The following is a 23,000-nucleotide window of genomic DNA, read 5'->3' on the forward strand; positions in this document are numbered from 1 at the left end:
TTCATAGAATGCCACAGTGGAAGGAAAACAGGCTTACAATTTTTAGACCTGACTTTGCGAAAAAACTTGGAGCTTGTTTTTTTTCAATTAAAGCCCCACATAATTTAAAATTTTTACGTTCTAATTATTCAGTTCCAAAACACCAATCTGATTGCACAGGGTCTCCTTGGAAAGGCCCTCCTCTCAGCAGGACAGCCACAGATTCCACCATGAAAGGGCAGCAAGGTGCCCTCCACCCTTCTTTTATGCCTGGGTGGCCACCAGGTGTTTAAATCCATGCACCCTACAAAGTTTCTAGGGTGCAACTCGTGGACTCTTCCTTTTCCCATCCCAGCAGGTGGTCAAGGGCCCGCCGGGCTGCAAAGTGCCAGAAGCAGGCTGGGCCAGCCGGCCAGGGTAAGGTTATGAAGTCCCTGCAGGTGAAATCACCAGGCAGGATAAATCCCTTGGACTTTCAGCATGCACTAGGCTGCTTGGGAAAACCGCATGGGTCTGAGCTTTATGCGAAGGGGTAAAGCGGTAAAAGGCTTGACCCCAAAGGCGAGGCCTTTCTGCGACCGCCAGGTTAGGGGGCTCCGAGACTGTGCCAACAGAGAGGGCGGAAAACGTGGTTCCCTGCTCCACCGAGTCCCAGTTCCCTTACCTGTGGTCCACACCCGTCCACTCCACTCACTGGATGCCCATCAGTGGGGACCAGGAGCGCATGAAATGGGCATTTCCAGCCGCAATGATGACCCCTGAGAGCACAACTGGGACGCCCCGCCCCCGACGCGCTCCCGGTGCGCCCCGCCCCCACGCGCGCTTCCAGGAGAAGCCGGTGGCCTCGCTACTGCTGCCAGGTGAAGCGCAAGGACAAGCAAATCCACCCCACAGAGACAATCCAAGCTTTTTATCAGCTCAACTGTCTATGATTCAGGGATGAAACTATGACTACAGAAAGCAAAGATGACCTGACCTAGGACGGCCATGATATTCTATAGAACCAGACAAAATTGGTTACCAGGAAGCTTCTTTTTTTCTTGGAAACTGTAAAGCTGGTTCTTTTGCTTATGCAATTAAAAACAATTAGCTTGTTACAAAGGCCTGCCTAGGGCAACGCTTGAAGTTAACCCTCGCCACAGAATTCAGCAACTTCTCTGGTCGCTCAGACAGTAAAGCGTCTGCCAACAATGCGGGAGACTTGGGTCCAATCCCTGGGTTGGGAAGATCTCCTGGAGAAGGGACTGGCAACCCACTCCAGTATTCTTGCCGCCAACCCGCCTCCCCGCCACCCGCCCCCTCCCCCGCAAAAAAAAAAAAAAGGCAGCTCAAAGAAATATTTTAAATCTCAGGTGGAAAACTATTAGATCTCTTGTCTGTGTGTCTGGATTTATGTATGTCTCAGTGTGAGTCTTCTGTTTTTTGATAATATTGCTCAAGTACTGAGTTCTTATTTAAATGGTCTCAAGAAAAGGAAGCCCTTACAAATCAAACAGTTGGAAATACAAGAAAACATTGACCTAAATGAATTTCTGATTCATGGGAACTGGGAAATAGTCAATATTAAATATCTAGTATTTTTTTCCCTACTCTACTATAGACATATTTAAGAGTCATGAACATTAAGCACAACATTCTCACAGTGCCTAGGTTTATTATAAGTTAAAAATTGCTATATTTTTATATCTGTCACAGCTTGTCAACAAAGAAAGTACCGCTAAAAACAACAAACTCCTAAAAAATGTAAATGTGATACGAGCTTTTAGATAAACTATTAACAATAGTTATACTCTAAAATATCTGTCTATAATAGTCTCAATTGAAGGCAGAGGAGAAAGGGATGACAGAGGATAAGATGGGGGTTGGATGGCATCACTGACTCAATGGACGTGAGTTTGAGCAAGCCCCTAGAGTTGGTGATGGACAGGGAAGCCTGGCGTCCTGCAGTCCCCGGGGTCACAAAGAGTCAGACACGACTGAGCAACTGAACTGAACTGAACTTACAATAGTGTCTCCAGATTTTGGTTTCTATAGTTGTGCTAAACTAAGTGACGACAGTGTATTGAACAGCTACGTCATATCCAAATAAATTAAAGTTGTAAAACATTCCGTACTTGATAAGACCTCCCTCTTACACAGAAATGAAACAGATTTTTGACTATCCATGAATAGTATCTGGTGCCATTCTGACATGTTCAGTGTAAGAAAGCATTTTTTTTTTTTTTTTTGCTATTATCACTGATACATACGTTCACCAGTCTATACAATGCCAATATAAAAGTCAGTTCTTAGTTGCTTAAGGGAAATGTATGACTTGTTACTAAAGAAGGTATGAGGAATGAAATTGCATTTTATGAAGAAAAACAAAGTACTTCTTTCTTACAGGTGGCAGTTTCAGGAAGGGAGAAGCAAAGGAATGGATACAGACTGGGATAAGGAGGTTTTATGGAAAGTGGACCCCCAGAAAAAAGTTTTGTGCATAGTACACGTTTTCTTGAGATGTTGAACTGCCTTTGCCAATAGATTTTAAGTTTCTTTACCTCCTAAGTGATCTGTTCTAGGTTTACCTTTGAAATGTTTTGTTAACTTTGGCTAAGTGGAAAGGTATGTTTCGCGGTGACTTATGTGATCCTCAGTTCAGTTCAGTCGCCCAGTCATGTCCGACTCTTTGCGACCCCATGAATCACAGCACTCCAGGCCTCCCTGTCCATCACCAACTCCCGGAGTTCACTCAGACTCACGTTCATCCAGTCGGTGATGCCATCCAGCCATCTCATCCTCTGTCATCCCCTTCTCCTCCTGCCCCCAATCCCTCCCAGCATCAGAGTCTTTTCCAATGAGTCAACTCTTCGCATGAGGTGGCCAAAGTACTGGAGTTTCAGCTTTAGCATCATTCCTTCCAAAGAAATCCCCGGGCTGATCTCCTTTAGAATGGACTGGTTGGATCTCCTTGCAGTCCGAGGGACTCTCAGGAGTCTTCTCCAACACCACAGTTCAAAAGCAGCAATTCTTCGGCACTCAGCTTTCTTTACAGTCCAACTCTCACATCCATACATGACCACTGGAAAAACCATAGCCTTGACTAGACGTAACTTAGTCGGCAAAATAATGTCTCTGCTTTTGAATATGCTATCTAGTTTGGTCAGAACTTTTCTTCCAAGGAGTAAGCGTCTTTTAATTTCATGGCTGCAGTCACCATCTGCAGCGATTTTGGAGCCCCCAAAAATAAAGTCTGACACTGTTTCCCCTGTTTCCCCATCTATTTCCCATGAAGTGATGGGACCGGATGCCATGATCTTCGTTTTCTGAATGTTGAGCTTTAAGCCAACTTTTTCACTCTCCTCTTTCACTTTCATCAAGAGGCTTTTTAGCTCCTCTTCACTTTGCCATATGGGTGGTGTCATCTGCATATCTGAGGTTATTGATATCTCTCCCGGCAATCTTAATTCCAGCCTGTGCTTCTTCCAGTCCAGCGTTTCTCATGATGTACTCTGCATATAAGTTAAGTAAGCAGGGTGACAATATGCAGCCTTGACGTACTCCTTTTCCTATTTGGAACCAGTCTGTTGACTCATGTCCAGTTCTAACTGTTGTTTCCTGGCCTGCATATAGGTTTCTCAAGAGGCAGGTCAGGTGATCTGGTATTCCCATCTCTTTCAGAATTTTCCACGGTTTATTGTGATCCACACAGTCAAAGGCTTTGGCATAGTCAATAAAGCAGAAATAAATGTTTTTCTGGAACTCCCTTGCTTTTTCCATGATCCAGCTGATGTTGGCAATTTGATCACTGGTTCCTCTGCCTGTTCTTAAACCAGCTTGAACATCTGGAACTTCACAGTGCATGTACTGCTGAAGCTTGGCTTGGAGAATTTTGAGCATTACTTTACTAGAGTGTGAGATGACTTCAATTGTGTGGTAGTTTGAGCATTCTTTGGCATTGCCTTTCTTTGGAATTGGAATGAAAACTGACCTTTTCCAGTCCTGTGGCCACTGCTGAGTTTTCCAAATTTGCTGGCATATTGAGTACAGCACTTTCACAGCATCATCTTTCAGGATTTGAAATAGCTCAACTGGAATTCCATTGCCTCCACTAGCTTTGTTCGTAGTGATGCTTTCTAAGGCTCACTTGACTTCACATTCCAGGATGTCTGGCTCTAGGTGAGTGATCATATCAACGTGATTATCTTGGTCATGAAGATCTCTTTTGTACAGTTCTTCTGTGTATTCTTGCCATGTCTGCTTAATATCTTCTGCTTCTGTTAGGTCCATACCATTTCTGTCCTTTATCGAGCCCATCTTTGCATGAAATATTCCCTTGGTATCTCTAATTTTCTTGAAGGGATCTCTAGTCTTCCCCATTCTGTTGTTTTCCTCTATTTCTTTGCATTGATCGCTGAAGAAGGCTTTCTTATCTCTTCTTGCTATTCTTTGGAACTCTGCATTCAAATGCTTATATCTTTCCTTTTCTCCTTTGCTTTTCGCTTCTCCTCTTTCCACAGCTATTTGTAAGGCCTCCCCAGACAGCCATTTTGCTTCTTTGCATTTCTTTTCCATGGGGATGGTCTTGATCCCTGTCTCTTGTACAATGTCATGAACCTCATTTCATAGTTCATCAGGCACTCTATCTATCAGATCTAAGCCCTTAAATCTATTTCTCACTTCCACTGTATAATCATAAGGGATTTGATTTAGGTCATACCTGAATGGTCTAGTGGTTCTCCCTACTTTCTTCAATTTAAGTCTGAATTTGGCAATAAGAAGTTCATGATGTGAGCCACAGTCAGCTCCTGGTCTTGTTTTTGCTGACTGTATAGAGCTTCTCCATCTTTGGCTGCAAAGAATATAATCAGTCTGATTTCGGTATTGACCATCTGGTGATGTCCAGGTGTAGAGTCTTCTCTTGTGTTGTTAGAAGAGGGTGTTTGCTATGACCAGTGTGTTCTCTTGGCAAAACTCTATTAGCCTTTGCCCTGCTTCGTTCCGTATTCCCAGGCCAAATTTGCCTGTTAGTCCAGGTGTTTCTTGACTTCCTCCTTTTGCATTCCAATCCCCTATAATGAAAAGGACATCTGTTTTGGGTTAGTTCTAAAAGGTCTTGTAGGTGTTCATAGAACCATTCAGCTTCAGCTTCTTCAGCATTACTGGTTGGGGCATAGACTTGGATTACTGTGATATTGAATGGTTTGCCTTGGAGACGAACACAGATCATTCTGTTGTTTTTGAGATTGCATCCAAGTACTGCATTTCGGACTCTTTCGTTGACCATGATGGTTACTCCATTTCTTCTAAGGGATTCCTGCCTGCAGTAGTAGATATAATGGTCATCTGAGTTACATTCACCCATTCCAGTCCATTTTAGTTCGCTGATTCCTAGAATGTCAATGTTCATACTTTGCCATCTCCTGTTTGGTCACTTCCAATTTGCCTTGATTCATGGACCTAACATTCCAGGTTCCTATGCAATATTCCTCTTTACAGCATTGGATCTTGCTTCTATCACCAGTCACATCCACAACTGGGTGTTGTTTTTGCTTTGGCTCCATTCCTTGATTCTTTCTAGAGTTATATCTCCACTGATCTCCAATAGCATATTGGGCACCTACTGACCTGGGAAGTTCCTCTTTCAGTATCCTATCATTTTGCCTTTTCATACTGCGTTCAGGGGTTCTCAAGGCAAGAATACTGAAGTGGTTTTCCATTCCCTTCTCCAGTGGACCACATTCTGTCAGACCTCTCCACTATGACCCACCTGTCTTGGGTGGCCCCACAGGGCATGGCTTATTTTCATTGAGTTACACAAGGCTGTGGTCCTAGTGTGATTAGATTGACTAGTTTTCTGTGATAATGCTTTCAGTGTGTCTGCCCTCTGATGCCCTCCTGACTGTTACAAACCCTTTTGATATCTATGAACAAGCCTGCCTAAATAATTGACCTCTAGCTAACTTTGGGATGCTTCAGAGGTCCCCTGAGACCTCCCCAAGAGAGATATTAAACAACCTGAGTTCATTTGGCATGTTAAACTACATGGGAAGTGCTGTCAGGAAGAGTGATGAATCTTCCCAAGTTATATTATATGGTGGATGTTACTGTAAGGTATAGTTTGGGCCGAGGCAGAAAAAAAGGAGAGAGAGATGGCATTTGTATTTGGGCAGGGGCTGATAAGTCCCAGATAGATACAACCGGCCTGGAGCCTCAGGGCAGGACCTAAAGTTCAGTTTTGTTTTCTCTGAAGTTAGATGATTCAGCAAGGGCCTTTGAGACTGTTGTTTTCTTTTCTAGTCCCAAAGACTCCTTCAGTTACTAATATAGGTATCCTAGAAATTATGTGACATCCATGAAAATCTGATGTGTCCTGGTAAAATGCTGTCAGTTATCACTCTAGTTATCATATTCAAGTGTTTCAAGTCACAGCAGTGACCAGACTACTTTGTCAATTTCTATCTAATCAGGTTTGAAATATCCCATCTATGGTTTCACACTGATGCCTTTGCCAAAACACTGCTACTTCAAATTATCTGTGGAAAAGACTTTTCTAAGCTTACCTGTAAACAATTTTGTTTGTTTGTTACCTAGTAAGCTGGTACCAGACTGGAATTTAGTCTCCTCTCTAGGTTAAGAGAACAAAGTTTCCTTAGAATGCAGCTTTCGATCACAGATGATGAGTTTCTTTACCTTTCAGTGATTTATATTTGTTTTTATCATCTGTTTTTTACTTTGGTAAAGAAAATAAGCATTAAGATTATGGTACATGTAGGATGGACCAAGCTTTCCCCACTCCTGCAAATTCCCTTAAGCCCTCAGATTCTTCTCATGGGACCAAGGTCTCACTTCCCTCCAGAAGCACAATCTTAGCTTTTGATCAGCTGATGTGCCCCTGATATCAGAGTCAATTTGAGCATGAGTTGGTCTATAATTTAGGCATGAAACTATGACTACATAAAGGGAAGATGACTTTCTGATGCAGGATGGCCACGATATTCCTTGGACTTCAGAGAAAATTGGTTAAAATGAAACTATTTTTCCTTGGAAACTACAAAGCCAGTTCTTTTAGCATATGCAGTTGAAAACATCTAGGTTGTTAGGTCAGTTTTCATTCTAGTCCCAAAGAAAGGCAATGACAAAGCATGATCAAACTACCACACAATTGCACTCATCTCACACACTAGTAAAGTAACAATCAAAATTCTCCAAGCTAGGCTTCAGCAATACGTCAACCGTGAACTTCCAAATGTTCAAGATGGATTTAGAAAAGGCAGAGGAACCAGAGATCAAATTGCCAACATCCACTGGATCATCAAAAGAGCAAGAGAGTTACATAAAAACATATTTCTGCTTTATTGACTATGCCAAAGCCTTTGACTGCGTGTATCCCAATAAACTGGCGAAAATTCTGAAAGAGATGGGAATACCAGGCTACCTGACCTGCCTCTTGAGAAATCTGTATGCAGGTCAGCAAGAAACAGCTAGAACTGGACATGGAACAACAGACTGCTTCCAAATAGGAAAGGAATATGTCAAGGCTGTATATTGTCATGCTGCTTATTTAACTTACATGCAGAGTACATCGTGAGAAATGCTGGGCTGGATGAAGCACAAGCTGGAATCAAGATTGCTGGGAGAAATCTCAATAACCTCAGATATGCAGATGACACCAGAAAGTGAAGAGGAACTAAATAGCCTCTTGATGAAAGTGAAAGAGGAGAGTGAAAAAGTTGGCTTAAAGCTCAACATTCAGAAAACGAAGATCATGGCATCCGGTCCCATCACTTCATGGGAAATAGATGGGGAAACAGTGGAAACAGTGTCAGACTTTATTTTTGGGGGCTCCAAAATCGCTGCAGATGGTGACTGCAGCCATGAAATTAAAAGACGCTTACTCCTTGGAAGAAAAGTTATGACCAACCTAGATAGCATACTGAAAAGCAGAGACATTACTTTGCTGACTAAGGTCTGTCTAGTCAAGGCTATGGTTTTTCCTGTGGTCATGTATGGATGTGAGAGTTGGACTGTGAAGAAGGCTGAGCGCTGAAGATTTGATGCTTTTGAACTGTGGTGTTAGAGAAGACTTCTGAGAGCCCATTGGACTGCAAGGAGATTCAACCAGTCCATTCTGAAGAAGATCAGACCTGGCATTTCTTTGGAAGGAATGATGCTAAAGCTGAAACTCCAGTACTTTGGCCACCTTGTGTGAAGAGTTGACTCATTGGAAAAGACTAGGATACTGGGAGGGATTATGGGCAGGAGGAAAAGGGGACGACAGAGAATGAGATGGCTGGATGGCATCACCGACTCGATGGATGTGAGTTTGAGTGAACTCCGGGAGTTGGTGATGGACAGGGAGGCCTGGCGTGCTGCGATTCATGGGGTTGCAACGAGTTGGACACGACTGAGTGACTGAAATGAACTGAACTGAACTGAACTGAACGGCGATGGCACCCACTCCAGTACTCTTGCCTGGAAAATCCCATGGATGGAGGAGCCTGGTGGGCTGCAGGCCATGTTTTCGCGAAGAGTAGGACATGACTGAGAGACTTCACTTTTACTTTTCAGTTTCATGCATTGGAGAAAGAAATGGCAACCCACTCCAGTGTTCTTGCCTGGAGAATCCCAGGGACAGGGGATCCTGGTGGGCTGCCATCTATGGGGTCGCACAGATTCGGACACGACTGAAGCAACTTAGCAGCAGCAACAGCATAGCCAAAAAATAATTTAAAATATCAAAAAAAAAACCAAAAGTGGGGCAAATAAAGGTCAAGAAAGAGAATGATGGAGCCTCCTTCTGGCCACCTGGCTGACCCCTCGTCAGCAACTCAGCAGCCACTCAGCATCAACACTTTCTCAGCATCCCTGCTGTCTCCATGGTGATTTAATGTGATTCTGATGGATGTGACTAGTTCATGAATGCTTCCTGGAGCTGGGCACTGTTGTTGCTAACTCCATTTCCCAGATGAGAAAACAGTGCTTCTGAGATTGTTAACAACTTGTCCCAAATCACTGAGCTGCTAAAATTGTGGGATCAGGCCATTGAACCTAGGCTGTTTCAGGCCCTAGAGTGTGCTCTTGGTGAGCAAAGTAAAAAATAAGATGGTGTTTAATGGAGGAGAACATGAACGTGTCTTGAGTACTTAATATCTGGCATGTGATCCTCACAACAGTCCTGCAAGGGAGGTATCATTCCCATTTCATAGATGAAGAAATTGAGGCTCAGTGCTCACTTTGGAAGCACATATACTTAAATTGGAATGATACAAAGAAGATTAGCATGGCCCCTGCTCAAGGATGACATGCAAATTGGTGAAGCATTTCATGTTTTTATGGCAGAAACCATCCCAACATTGTAAAGAGATTTGCCTCCAATTAAAAAATAAAGTTAAAAAAGTATGAATAAAACAGGGAAATTTCTTTAAAAATTGAGGCTCAGAGAGGTTAAGTAACTTATCTAAAGTTGCACTGCAGAGGCCCGGTCTGGGGCACTTCACCTCCTCTGTGTCTATGCTGAGAGTTTTGTACTTTCTCTCTGAAATAAATCCTGTTTGCTTGCTACCATGAAAAAGAAAGAGGCCAGGTCTCTCAGACTACAAAGCCCATATTCCATTTAAAATATATATATATTGCTGTTTTGCTCCTAAATTTTATTTATTTATTTATTTGGCTTCTTCAGGTCTTCACTGTGGCATGTGGAATCTAGTTTCCTGGCCATGGATCAAACCCAGGCCCCCTACATTGGGACTAGTGTCTTAGCCACTGGGCCACCAGGGAAGTCCCCCATATTCTTTCTTATTCCCTCTTCCAGATGGAATTCTCAGGAATTGCACGGATTGAACTAAGTAATTAAAAATCTCTCCTTTAGATATTTTTAGTTCTGCATATCCAAACCAAACACCTAGTATATTTGTCAGAATTTGAAAGAAGTCTATTAAAGACTGCTTGCAAGAAAACCACTGTATAAACTATGTTTTATAAGTTCTTCTGTTTTAATTAATTAGGTTTTCTAAAGTTCGAAGGAAAAAAAAACGAGACAAAAACCAGTTTTTAATTATTTAGAATTAGGATTCATGAATACACTGGATTCTTTCTTGGTACTGGGGGAAAGCAGAGAGTAAATGTGGTGGGAAACTATGAGGGTCCAGAGATTCAGACTTTAGCCTGGAAGAGACATTTAAGAGGTATTTCAGGGACTTCCCTGGTGGTCCAGCAGCTAAGACTCTGTGCTTCCAATGCAGTGAGTGTGGGTTCGATCCCTGGTCAGGGAACTAGATCCCACATGCCACAAGGAAGATTGAAGATCTTATGTGCTGCAACTAAGACCCAGTGCAGTTAAATAAATACTTAATAAATAAAATAAATGTTTAAAAGAAACCTCAATTATTTAAAAAAAAGATGCAATTCTAATTTATGTTAGAAATAGCTTGAGTGACTGCTAGTCAACAGTAGAGCTAAGGCCAGAACCTGGGGTTTCCCAATTCTTAAACCATTGTTCTTCTTAGACATGAACCATGAATCACTTTAGAGAATACTCCTTTCTCCTCCTCTCTTAATCCAGATGGGGGGGGGGGGGGGGGGGGGGGGGGGGGGGGGAGTGAGAAAGCTTAAAGACTATTAAAAAACAATCAGGACGTTAAGAATCAAGTTATCCTGGAAGGAGGTCAAGACAGTAACCACAGAGGCTGGAGTTAAGGGGAGGAGCACCAGGCAAGATAAGGTCTTATCTAAGCAATTAGAGTAAGCAGGCAAGCTTTTGTTACTTGTATTTAGCTGAACGCTGTGAACAGAAAGCTTTTTGAAATCTTTAGCTAAATCGAAACCTGGAAAGTGAGGACTTCTAACCTTCAAGAAAAAAAAGCTGAGTGTGAGACAAAAAGGTATTTGTTTTTATACTTAATTTGGTAGGGAAAAGGAAAGAAAAAACAAGATGTCAGTTCAGCTGGGCCCCAATTCCAGCCCTGGGAAGCCCAAAGCCCACCCCTCTTGGTTTTATTTTTAAGGATAGCATTTTTTCCCTCCCTTGGCCAAGTTCAGTGTGTAGGATCTTAGTTCCTTTACCAAGGATCAAACCTTCACCCCCTGGAAGCGTGAAGTCTTAACCACTGGACTGCCAGGGAAGCCCCGCCCTCCCCACCTTGGTTTTTGTAAATAGTCCTGAAGGGCTTTCTTGGTTTCTAGACTACTGAGATCTTGCTTCCATGTGTAAATTGAGTACAATTTCCTCAAGAGATGGAAGGCAGGCTTTACATCCCAGTCATAGGGAACAAATTTGATTGGGAACGGCTGGGTTACCATCTAACACTGACATGTCATTTTCCCCTTCCTGGGCTCAGCTTCCCTCCATCCGGCTGGCTTTTCTTTCGTGGTCTTATTTCTTTCCCTTCTGCCCTCTCCCCCCCCCCCCCCCCCCCCCCCGGCAGGGGCAGAAACAAGAAACTCTTCCTCTAATCTCCAGCCGGGCAGGTTTTCCCTCCCCTGGAGTCCAGGTGCCTGTAGCCTTTGCTCCTCAGTGGAATTCCCCCAAGGAGACGGCTCCCTCCTTCCTCTTCCCAAAAAGGAATCATGGGGCCAGCTGTTAAGATTTTTTAAAATTATTTTTTTCACGTCTTCACTCAAGATGGGAAAATCTCTGAAGTTTAAGGTGGCACCTGGCTGTCCTGTAGTGCTTGTATTTTTTCAAGGCTTTGTTCTGTCTAGAATTTTATTATAACTAATGATGGGACTTCCTTAATGGTCCAGTGGTTAAGATTCTGAGCTTCCAATGCTGGGGGTCACAGGTTCAATCCCTGGTCAGGGAATTAAGATCCCACATGCCACATGGTGTGGCCAAAAAGCAAAACAAACAAACCACCACCACAACAAAAGACTAATGGGAATGAACATACCTTGATGTTTACATAATTTTAATAAATCATCTTCAAAATGATAAAGCATTAGTAATCAAATAGAGATTCACTCAGTCATGTCCAACTCTTTGGGACCCCACAGACTGTAGCCCTCGAGGCTCCTCTGTCCATAGGATTTTCCCAGGCAAGAATATTGGAATGGGTTGTCATTTCCTCTCCCAGGGGAATCTTCCCAACCAAGGGATCAAACCTGTGTCTCCAGTATTGGCAAGTGGATTCTTTACCACTGAGCCACATGGGAAGGCTAGCTTCTATCAATGGTTCACACCAAAAGGTGGTTCAATGAAGCAGCTATGATGAGGCAGTGCTAGAATTCAAAGGGGAATCAGGTACCCTTGAAACTCAAACCTAATAATAGTAGAAAACATCACCCACTCACAGCAATATACACAGATTTGACACTGTTTCTTTGAGAATGTTTCTGTTTGGGGGGATAATTCTATTATTTGAAGCCTCTAAGTAATGACAGGCAAACAGAGAAGATACCTCAGTGACCTGATAGCCATGCCCTGGAGAGAGAGCAGAGAGTGGGGTCCCCAGCCTCTGGGATCTAATACCTGATGATCTGAGGTGGAGCTGATGTAATAATAATAGAAATAAAGTACACAATACATGTAATGCACTTGAATCATCCTGAAACCATCCCCCCTTCTCCAATTCATGGGGAAAATTCTCTTTCATAAAACTGGTCCCTGGTGCCAAAAAGTTTGGGGATATTCAAAGCAATGTTCTTTGTCCTTCACACCTGCACTGTTTTTCTTCTAAGCACCCCATCTCACAAAGCTTGAACCTCTCCTAGCATCACACGTCTCTTCCCACTTTGAGGGGCAGGGTGCACGCCAGTGCTCAGGCCTCAGGTCCTCCCTGGGCTCTGGTGATCTGTCCTTCTCATCCTGGCTTTGTAAGGCGCTCCCCTAAGCTTTTCCTGCTCCTCTATTTCTCTAGTTCCTCCTGAATCTTCCTAGATAAATCTGTCTAAATGATGCAAGAACTTTCTCTCTAATGAATCTGTGATTTTCTCCACTTTAATCACACTTGGGGTGTGTCAACCACACTCTCTCCACAGCTGTACTTGTCGTTTCTGCTAGCAACGGAATGAAATACCAACACTGCAGAGTGGTTTGAATCTTTTTACTTTTACTCCTTGCTTCTTACAGCTGCTTTATTTTATATCCTTTGCACAACAATCTACAGGGCAAGTTGCCAAGCGCTATGATTTAGTGACTATACAATGTGCAGGCGCAGGGCGAGATAACCTTTACCTTAACTTATTTACTGCAGCTAAGACTTTGTTTCGGGGAACTTCCTTATCAACTTAGAATCCGTTTTGTCCCTGGGTCTGTTCCTTTTGAGGAATCAGAGAAACATCCTTGTGTGCAAGAAATGTTCTTTTCCCACGGGAACAAACAGAGGATTCTTAATTGAACATTTCGTTTGCAAGAATGTTCAGCCCTGGTTGAGAGTCTCATTTGCAAGCACTTCCCAACCTTCCTTATACCTTGTTCCCTACAGTTTCTGTTTCGTTTTCAGCTTTCTATTTTACACTGGAGTATAGCTGATTGACAATGTTGTGATGGCTTCAGGTGGACATCAAAGGGACTCAGACATATGTATTCATGTGTCCATTATCCCCCAAACCCCTCTTCCATCCAGGCTGCCACATAACATTAAGCAGAGTTCCCTGTGCTGTCCAGTAGGTCCTTCATTATCCATTTTATTGTCAGATTTTATTTACTCCTTACTTTCTTTATATCCCCTAAATGAATTTCCTCAAAACCCAGTTCCTCTCGTCTCAGGCCCCATAGCTAGTATTTCATTTTCACATTGAAAATGAAAGGCCTCATGTAGGGGTGTGGTGGGCGGGGGGTCAAACTGGCGCAGTGGAGGGAGGAGGCCTTAGCCACCTGCAGCCTGCGGCCTGAACAGCCACAAGGCTCCCCCAGGGGCAGAGTGGTACAGACTCTGCCTGCCAAGGCAGGTGATGCAGTACACTCGGGTTCGATCCCTGGGCCTGAAAGATCTCCTGGAGTAGGAAATGGCAACCCACTGCAGTATTCTTGCCTGGAAAATTCCATGGAAAGGAGGAGCCTGGCAGGCTACAGTCCGTGGGGTTGCAAAGAGTCAGACAAGACTGAGCATGCACGCACATCACAGACACCAACGTGGAGTCAAACATCCCAGCTTATTTTCGGAGGATTTAATTATGCCTTAATGCTCCTTATCATAATTAAGCAGAAATAGTGGTTCTAATTAGCATATTTACAGAAACCACACAAGTATGCTTCCCTGGTGGCTCAGACGGTAAAGAACCCACCTGCAATGCAGGAGAACCAGGTTCAATCCCTGGGTCGGAAGATCCCCTGGAGGAGGAAACGGCAACCCACTCCAGTATTCTTGCCTGGAGAATTCCATGGACAGAGAGGCCTGGCTGGCTACAGTCCACAGGGTCGCTAAGAGTCAGACATGACTGAGCAAACAACACACACAAGTAGATCAATATAATCGCACACTTCACCTACTCGTAGCTTAATGGTGTTCCATCCTTGTTTACTTTGCTCTGGTTTCCCTTTCAACTTGAATGAGCACAACTTTCGAAGTCTTTAATTTATGACTGTTTTAACTTAAGCAAGCCCTGCTAGAGGGTGACAGATAGTGAATGTCAAAAACCCAGAGAGAGGGTTTCTGTTTAGCCTTTGATTTTTGTTTTGTTTTTTAAGTCAGAGAAATGTCCGATTGTGCTCATAGTTTGTTGGAGAAGGCAATGGCAACCCACTCCAGTGTCCTTGCCTGGAGAATCCCAGGGACGGGGGAGCCTGGTGGGCTGCCGTCTATGGGGTCGCACAGAGTCGGACATGACTGAAGCGATTTAACAGCAGAAGGAGAAAATTATTTCTGTTCTCAAAACACTATAATAATAACAAAAGTAAAACAAAGAACATGGACTTCCTGGTGGTCTAGTGATTAAGAGTCTGCCTGCCAATGCAGGGGACACTGGTTCAATCCCTGGTCCAGGAAGATTCCACATGCCCGTGTGCCACAACCACTGAGCCAGTGCTCCAGAGTCTGTGCTCTGCAAGAAGAGAAGCCATCGCAATAAGACTCCTGAGCACGGAAGGTAAAGAATAGCCCCTGTTCACTGCAACTAGAGAATGCCCAAGGGCAGCAACGAAGACCCTTTGCAACCAAAAATGAATAAATAAATAAATCCTTTAAAAACATCATTATCATCATCACCATGATGGTACTGATAGTGGTGGCAGTGATCACAGCAGCCACCAGCCCAGAGGCACTTGCATGTGCCAGGCACTGTCTCAGGAAGTATTCCTGCGTTATTATTTTTTGAGGGGGGTTATACAGTGAGGCATGTGGGATCTTAGTTCCCCCTACCAGGGATCGAACCTGCACCCCTTACATTGGAAGCACAGAGTCTTAACCATTGGACCATCAGGAAAGTCCCGTTCCTACATTACTTTATTTAACCTTCATAATAACTTTAAAAGGTAATCGTAACTGCTTCCATTTTACAGAAGAGAAAACTGAAGGTAGGATAAACTGATAAATTTTTCCACTACTACTCTGAAGACATAAGCAGTAAGACCCAGGGTCAGAGTTTGAATCCAGGACTCTCCAGCTTCAGGCCACACAGTGAGCTTCTCTGTCCTGTGTTGCCACCCCTTCTGCCATATCATTGTACAGTTATTCCACAACTGCAGTTAGTGTGTTCATAAAAATATACATTCTTAAAAATAGTACCCTGTTCTACCTATCTAAAACACAGAGACAATTTCCATTATGTAGGGGTAAACCATAGATTTTATCAATCAAAACTTCAGCCATTTCTAAAGAATTGGGAGATGAAAGTCTTTTTTTTTTTTTTTTTTTTTTGGAAAGTCTATTTTCTAATTGCCCAAAATGAAAGTCTGGTTTTCTTGTATATAAAATTCATAAGGGTTTTTATGCGGTTGTAGCCTAAGGGAAGTGGAGAAGGCAATGGCACCCCACTCCAGTACTCTTGCCTGGAAAATCCCATGGATGGAGGAGCCTGGTAGACTGCAGTCCATGTTTTCGCGAAGAGTTGGACACGACTGAGCAACTTCCCTTCCACTTTTCACTTTCATGCATTGGAGAAGGAAATGGCAACCCACTCCAGTGTTCTTGCCTGGAGAAACCCAGGGACAGGGGAGCCTGGTGGGCTGCCATCTATGAGGTCACACAGAGTCGGACACAATTGAAGTGACTTAGCAGCAGCAGCAGCCTAAGGGAAGAGGTACTGCTATGTTGAGAAGCCATTAAAGGCTTAATTTTTGTTCTTTAAGAGATTAGGGAAGTTTTGCTCAGTAAATTGGTTTGCTTAAATTGTTTGTGAAAATTTAAAAATTCCCCAAGTTCCTCCAAGCAGAATCAGTTGGTTTCTTATCCTTGTTTCAACTGCTCTTTCTTTGTACATATTTCTCTTACAGGATAGTACTTCGTATTCAGTGTGGTAACTATCTGTTTGTCTGTGCCCTGGGCCATAGACTAGGCTCCCAGAAAGTGGGGTTAAGACCACTGTACCCTTAGCACCTAGCACATAACAGTATTTAATACATATTTACTGATTTAGTGAGTGATTGTAAGGAGTAGAGTAGGAAGACATTTTACTTTTATATAATTGATGGCTCATTACTAGATTAGTATTCAGTGTTTTGTGTGAATCTTGGAGGAAGGCATGGCAACCCACTCCAGTACTCTTGCCTCGAGAATCCCCATGGACAGAGGAGCCTGGTGAGCTACAGGCCATGGAGTTGAAAAGAGCTGGACACAACTGAGCGACTAAGCACAGCACAGTGCGGATCTCACTTAAAGTGGACATTCAAGGAATCCCCTGGGGGTCCAGCGGTTAGGACTCCACACTTCCACTGCCGAGAACAGGAGTTCAGTCCCTGGTCAGGGAGCTAAGAGCCCAAGTCACACGGGGTGGCCAAAAAAAAATAAAGTAAATGAAATAAGATGGACATTTATTTCATTTTTCTGAGTTTATATCGAATGAAATCTATTTTTGCTGGAAGAGGTCTTGTTTAACACCACTGGTAATAAAGAGTACATGATAATAAAAAAGCATTTTCAGGGGAGAAAATTTAGGCATGAATGCTAGTAACTATATATATAAATAAACATCATTAATTCTGAAAAGTACAAAATATTTGACCCATTAACAGAATAGATAATAATGAAAACTGATGACTTTTCTGTTAAGTAAACAAAAACTTTGTTCCTTTTACCCAAATCCGTTTGAGGCTTTTTTAAATGGCAAATGTTGAAAAAATAATAAATGCTTTTGTTTGCATATATTGAAATAACCAGACATCTTTTCTCTTTTATTCTATGAATTAGATGGACTGATTTTTTAATATTATGCCAACCTTACTCTCCTTGGATACATCCCACTTGGTCATCATGTATTATTCTTTTTTTATATCTTACTGGGTTTAATTTGCCAATTTTTTCTTTAATAGAAAAACTGAAATTTATTATAACAAACTACTCCCTAAAGAAATGAAATACTAACTAAGCAACAATGTGGCAATTTTCTTGTATCAGAACTATTCATCATCTTAAAATATGTGTGCGTTAGTTGCTCAGTCATGTCCGACTCTTTATGATCCTATGGACTGTAGCCCACCAGGCTCCTCCAACCATGGGGATTCTCCCAGCAAGAATGCTGGGGTGGGTGGCCATTCTCTTCTCCAGGGGATCCTCCCGACCCCAAGATCAAACCTGCATCTCCTGCATTGCAGGTGGATGCCTTACCGTCTGAGCCACCAGGGAAGTGCATAAATAGTTTCTGGAAAAAGAGTTATTGTTGAAGACCAAGTATTAAAATCAGTATTACATACAATACTCAAAACCTTTTTTCATTCTACAACCCTGTTAATCACTTTTCTCTGCTCTGTCCCAGAACAGCCCACACTTCAGCTATTGAAGCCTTTCCATAGCTATGAGTGACTTTGAATGAGAGTTAAGGAAAGCCTTGTGATAAAAGGAGTCATAGCTATTGTAATTTTTAAAATAACTCTTCCACCACTGCACTTTACATTTTTCTTTTAAAAAGAAATTCTCATGAAGAACAGCCATCATTGAAATCAGAAAGACTGCTTTTATCATTGTAATTATAACAATATTAATTATGCAGTTTATTACTATATTAAATGTAGAGGGTTTCTACATCAAGTAAACACAATAAAATGAAATGTAAATGAGTATGTTAAGAGCCAACTATTCATATTTCAAAAGGATTCTTCAATTCAAAAAGGACTCACTGCAGCTTTTCTATTAAAAAAAAAAATCCCCGTGGTTTTAAAAATAATTTAAAAATTTTAATTTACACATAATTTTCAGGAACTCTTCTACTATACAAAACAATGCACAACTCTGCATGTATATAGATCATGCCATAAAGAAAAAGCTCATAAAAATTTCCCATAAGTTATCTAATTAACTGTGACTATAAAAATGAACATAAACGTTGGTTACAATGCATGGAAAACCACTAGAAAAATTTATGCTCATACTATTTACTGTTTACAATTCTATGTAAGGACTTTACATTGCTAGTTTCTAAAGTGAAAAGAACTTTAATATGCCCATTATGCCCTTTCCTAATTACTAATTTTTTGCAAACTTTTCTTTATTAATGATAGAAACATAAACTTCAGTTTGCCTGGTAGAATCACAGAAAATTTGAATTAGTTAAGTAAAATTTGATGACCCATAGGTAATAAATAGTGCACATTACCCACAGAATCCCAGTGTCAGAACTGTGTACTGTAGGTGTCAGAGACACAGAAATCCAGGAATCTGGAGAGAATGAGGAGCTCCAAGTCATTACCTGGGTGAAGCTGTGGTTTGTGAGTGTCAGATGACTTTCAACTAACATGGATATCTTGAAAAGAGCTGTTAAGTTCTTAGAACAAGGGAATTTTGAAGTCATGGTATATTTCTTTTGAACCAATGGCCTTCTCCAACTTAGTTCTAGAATTCCTAAGTAGCTGATGTTAGTAATTCTTCTTTTCCCAAATTTACCTTGGGCTTGCTAACATGGAGTTCTTTCACCATTTGAATATAATGCTTCTTCCATACACCCTGCTCGTAGGCAGTTGGGGAGACATTGATGTACCAGTTAAATCGTAAACATTTTAGCATCCAGAGCTGATCCAGTTCAGTTAAATTCTTCCAATGCCAGCTCACCTGGAAAAACAATGTTAAAAAACTATTCAGTTTATATGTCCACTTTCTCTAGGTTTTGAGCCATCACCCTGGTACTGAGAGAACTTTTTTTTTTTTTTTTTTTTCTGGAGTGGGTTGCCATGCCCTCCTCCAAGGGATCTTCCTGACCCAGGGATTGAACACACTTCTCTGCACTGCAGGCGGGTTCTTTACCACTGAGCCACTGGGAAAGTGGATTCATGGATTCATTCATGAATGAATCAGAGCAAACATAATTTTAACTAGATAAACCACGCCTGGAATTCACAAGTAGTTTCTTTTTGGTCCTTTTCCTCCAAATCACAACCAAGGTATTCTTACCTGAAGTGCTTCCTAACCAGGCAGGAAGATTTTTTTTTAATTGGAGGATAATTACAACGTTATGATGGTTTTTCCATACATTGACCATAGGTATACATGTGTCACCTCCAACCTGAACACCACTTCCACCTCCTTCCTCATCCCATCCCTCCAGGTTCTCACAGAGCACTGGCTTTGGGTATCCCTTTTTCTTTTCTTTTCTTTTTTTTTTAATGTTAATTCAGACAGAATTCAAGTCAACTAATATTTATCGAGCACCTATTAACCATCCTTGTCACAACCTGAAGGGTAGTATAATTAATATTCTCCCCTTGTAAATGGGGAAACTAAGCTTTAGATAAGACTTTGGAACTTCCTAAAGATCTCTGGCTATGCCAAAGCCTTTGACTGTGTGAATCACAATAAACTGTGGAAAATTCTGAAAGAGATGAGAATACCAGACCACCTGACCTGCCTCTTGAGAAACCTGTATGCAGATCATGAAGCAACAGTTAGAACTGGACATGGAAAAACAGACTGGTTCCAAATAGGAAAAGGAGACCTGCTTATTTAACTTCTATGCAGAGTACATCATGAGAAATGCTGGGCTGGAGAAAGCACAAAATGGAATCAAGATTGCTGGGAGAAATATCAATAACCTCAGATATGCAGATGACACCACCCTTATGGCAGAAAGTGAAGAACTAAAGAGCCTCTTGATGAAAAAGGAGAGTGAAAAAGTTGGCTTAAAGCTCAACATTCAGAAAATGAAGATCATGGCATCTGGTCCCATCACTTCATGGGAAATAGATGGGGAAACAGTGGAAACAGTGGCTGACTTTATTTTTCTGGGCTCCAAAATCACTGCAGATGATGATTGCAGCCATGAAATTAAAAGATGCTTACTCCTTCAAATGAAAGTTATGACCAACTTAGACAGCATCTTAAAAAGCAGAGACATTACTTTGCCAACAAAGGTCCGTCTAGTTAAGGCTGTGGTTTTTCCAGTAGTCATGTACGGATATGAGAGTTGAACTATAAAGAAAGCTGAGCGCCAAAGAATTGATGCTTTTGAACTGCGGTGTTGGAGAAGACTCTTAAGAAGTCCCTTGGACAGCAAGGAAATCCAGCCAGTCCATCCTAAAGGAGATCAGTCCTGGGTGTTTATTGGAGGGACTGAAGTTGAAGCTGAAACTCCATTACTTTGGCCACCTGATGCAAAGAGCTGACTCATTTGAAAAGACCCTGATGTTAGGAAAGATTGAAGGCAGGAGGAGAAGGAGACAACAGAGGATGAGATGGTTGGATGGCATCACCAACTCAATGGACGTGAGTTTGGGTAAACTCCGGGAGTTGGTGATGGACAGGGAGGCCTGCTGTGCTGCGATTCATGGGGTCACAAAGAGTAAGACACAACTGAGTGACTGAACTGAAGGATCTCTGGGAGTCAACGTATGAAAGTTGTATGAAGGCTACAGAAACTCCAGTTGGCACATTGCTTATTTTTTCATGATATGCTTCTGTTTTCCCTCCATTCTTATGATTTAACTAAATATATAAAGGGAACACAATGACTAATACTATATTGGTGTGTCCTAAATAGCCTTTAAGATTCAACAGAGCATTAAGTATTTGTCCTAGGGACTTCCCTGGTGGTCTAGTGGCTAAGATTCTATGCTTTCAGTGCAGGGGGCCAGGGTTTGATCCCCGGTTAGGGAACTGGATTCCATGTGCTGCAACTGACACCTGGTGCAGCCCAATTAATACATTTTTTTAAAAGTATCCTGTAGCTCTCTACCAGCAGCTTCTGACCGCAGGATGTCTCACAGGAAGTTCTCTGCTCCCAGGCACGGGTCCCTGGGCTTCCTGCCTCGGAAGCACAGCAGCTGGCACTGCAGGAAGGTGAAAAGCTTCCCCAAGAATGACTCTTCCAAGCCCGTGCACCTCACCGCCTTTCTTGGCTACAAGGCTGGCATGACCCACATTGTGAGGGAGGTCAACAGGCCAGGGTCCAAGGTGAACAAGAAGGAAGTTGTGGAGGCTGTGACCATCGTGGAGACTCCGCCCACGGTGATCGTGGGCATCGTGGGCTACGTGGAAACACCCCGAGGCCTCCGGACCTTTAAGACCATCTTTGCTGAGCGCATCAGCGACAAGTGCAAAAGGCGCTCCTACAAGAACTGGCATAAATCTAAGAAGAAGGCCTTCACCAAATACTGCAAGAAGTGGCAGGACATAGATGGCAAGAAGCAGCTTGAGAGGGACTTCAGCAGCATGAAGAAATACTGCCAGGTCATCCATGTCATTGCCCACACCCAGATGCGCCTGCTTCCTCTGCGCCAGAAGAAGGCCCACCTCATGGAGGTCCAGGTAAAAGGAGGCACTGTGGCCGAGAAACTGGACTGGGCCCATGAGAGGCTCGAGCAGCAGGTCCCTGTGAGCCAAGTGTTTGGCCAGGATGAGATGATTGATGTCATTGAGGTGAGCAAGGGCAAAGGCTACAAAGTCGTCACCAGCTGTTGGCACACCAAGAAGCTGCCCCGTAAGACCCATCGAGGGCTGTGCAAGGTTGCCTGTATTGGGGCTTGGCATCCTGCCTGGGTGGCCTTCTCTGTGGCTCGGGCTGGGCAGAAAGGCTACCATCACCACACTGAGATCAACGAGAAGATCTACAAGATTGGTCAGGGCTACCTCATCAAGGACAGCAAACTGATCAAGAACAATGCCTCTACTGATTACAATCTGTCTGACAAGAGCATCAACCCTCTGGGTGGCTTTGTCCACTATGGTGAGGTGACCAATGACTTTGTCATGCTCAAAGGCTGCATGGTGGGAACCAAGAAGCGAGTGCTCACTCTGAGCAAGTCCTTGCTTGTGCAGACCAAACAGCGGGCCCTGGAGAAGATCAACCTCAAATTTATTGACACCACCTCCAAATTTGGTCATGGTCGCTTCCAGACTGTGGAGGAGAAGAAATCCTTCATGGGACCACTTAAGAAGGACCGAACTGCAAAGGAAGCAGGGGCCTAATAGGACAGATTGTACAGCTGGTAGAATCTCAATAAATTTATTTTCCAGTGGGGGGAAAAAAAAGTATTCTGTACATTCCATTTTCATAGCATTATTGAAGGGTTAATACAGCCACAATAGAGAAAGCGGAGATGTGCCTGCAAACGGGGCTCTCTGCTCGGACTGTACCTGCTTGCAAATGAGGCATTCTGCCAAGGAGTCTGGACACAGCCTTGAGTTTAATGGTCCCTTGCAAACAAGGGAACATTCCCTTCTTGTGATAAGAAGAAAGAAAGGGCTCTGGACAGACTCTGCAGTAAGCAGAAATTTCACTCCCTTTTGCTGTACGGTAACATTTATGCACATGCGCTATACTGAAAAGGCTTAGTCATACAGTCTGGAATTCTGCCCAGGGGGGGCGATATAAAAGTAAACAGCAAGCTTGCTTGCTTGCGCAGTTCTTTTTCCTCTGGCCAGAGTGGTGTCTGTCTCTTGTGTGTGTCTTGTCTTTGTGTCATTTCACTCACAGTCTCCAACATCTGGTGCCCAACCTGGGGCTCGAGTGAAACTGAAAGG

The 23,000-nt window shown here is 42.9% G+C and overlaps 1 protein-coding gene and 1 non-coding gene across 2 annotated transcripts; both read left to right on the forward strand.

Annotated features, from left to right (window-relative positions):
• The first annotated feature begins 9,186 nt into the window (after positions 1-9,186).
• LOC128066284 (U6 spliceosomal RNA) lies at positions 9,187-9,293 on the forward strand. Its single transcript, XR_008201190.1, has one exon. It is a non-coding gene; the product is annotated as a U6 spliceosomal RNA (small nuclear RNA).
• An 11,922-nt stretch (positions 9,294-21,215) lies between these two features.
• Positions 21,216-22,445, forward strand: LOC128066165 (60S ribosomal protein L3-like). Its single transcript, XM_052659256.1, has one exon. It carries the CDS (start codon positions 21,234-21,236, stop codon positions 22,443-22,445), a length of 1,212 nt encoding a protein of 403 aa, XP_052515216.1. The 5' UTR covers positions 21,216-21,233.
• Positions 22,446-23,000: the final 555 nt, after the last annotated feature.

The sequence above is a fragment of the Budorcas taxicolor genome, chromosome 20 (assembly GCF_023091745.1).
Source record: "Budorcas taxicolor isolate Tak-1 chromosome 20, Takin1.1, whole genome shotgun sequence".
Taxonomy (NCBI): domain Eukaryota; kingdom Metazoa; phylum Chordata; class Mammalia; order Artiodactyla; family Bovidae; genus Budorcas; species Budorcas taxicolor.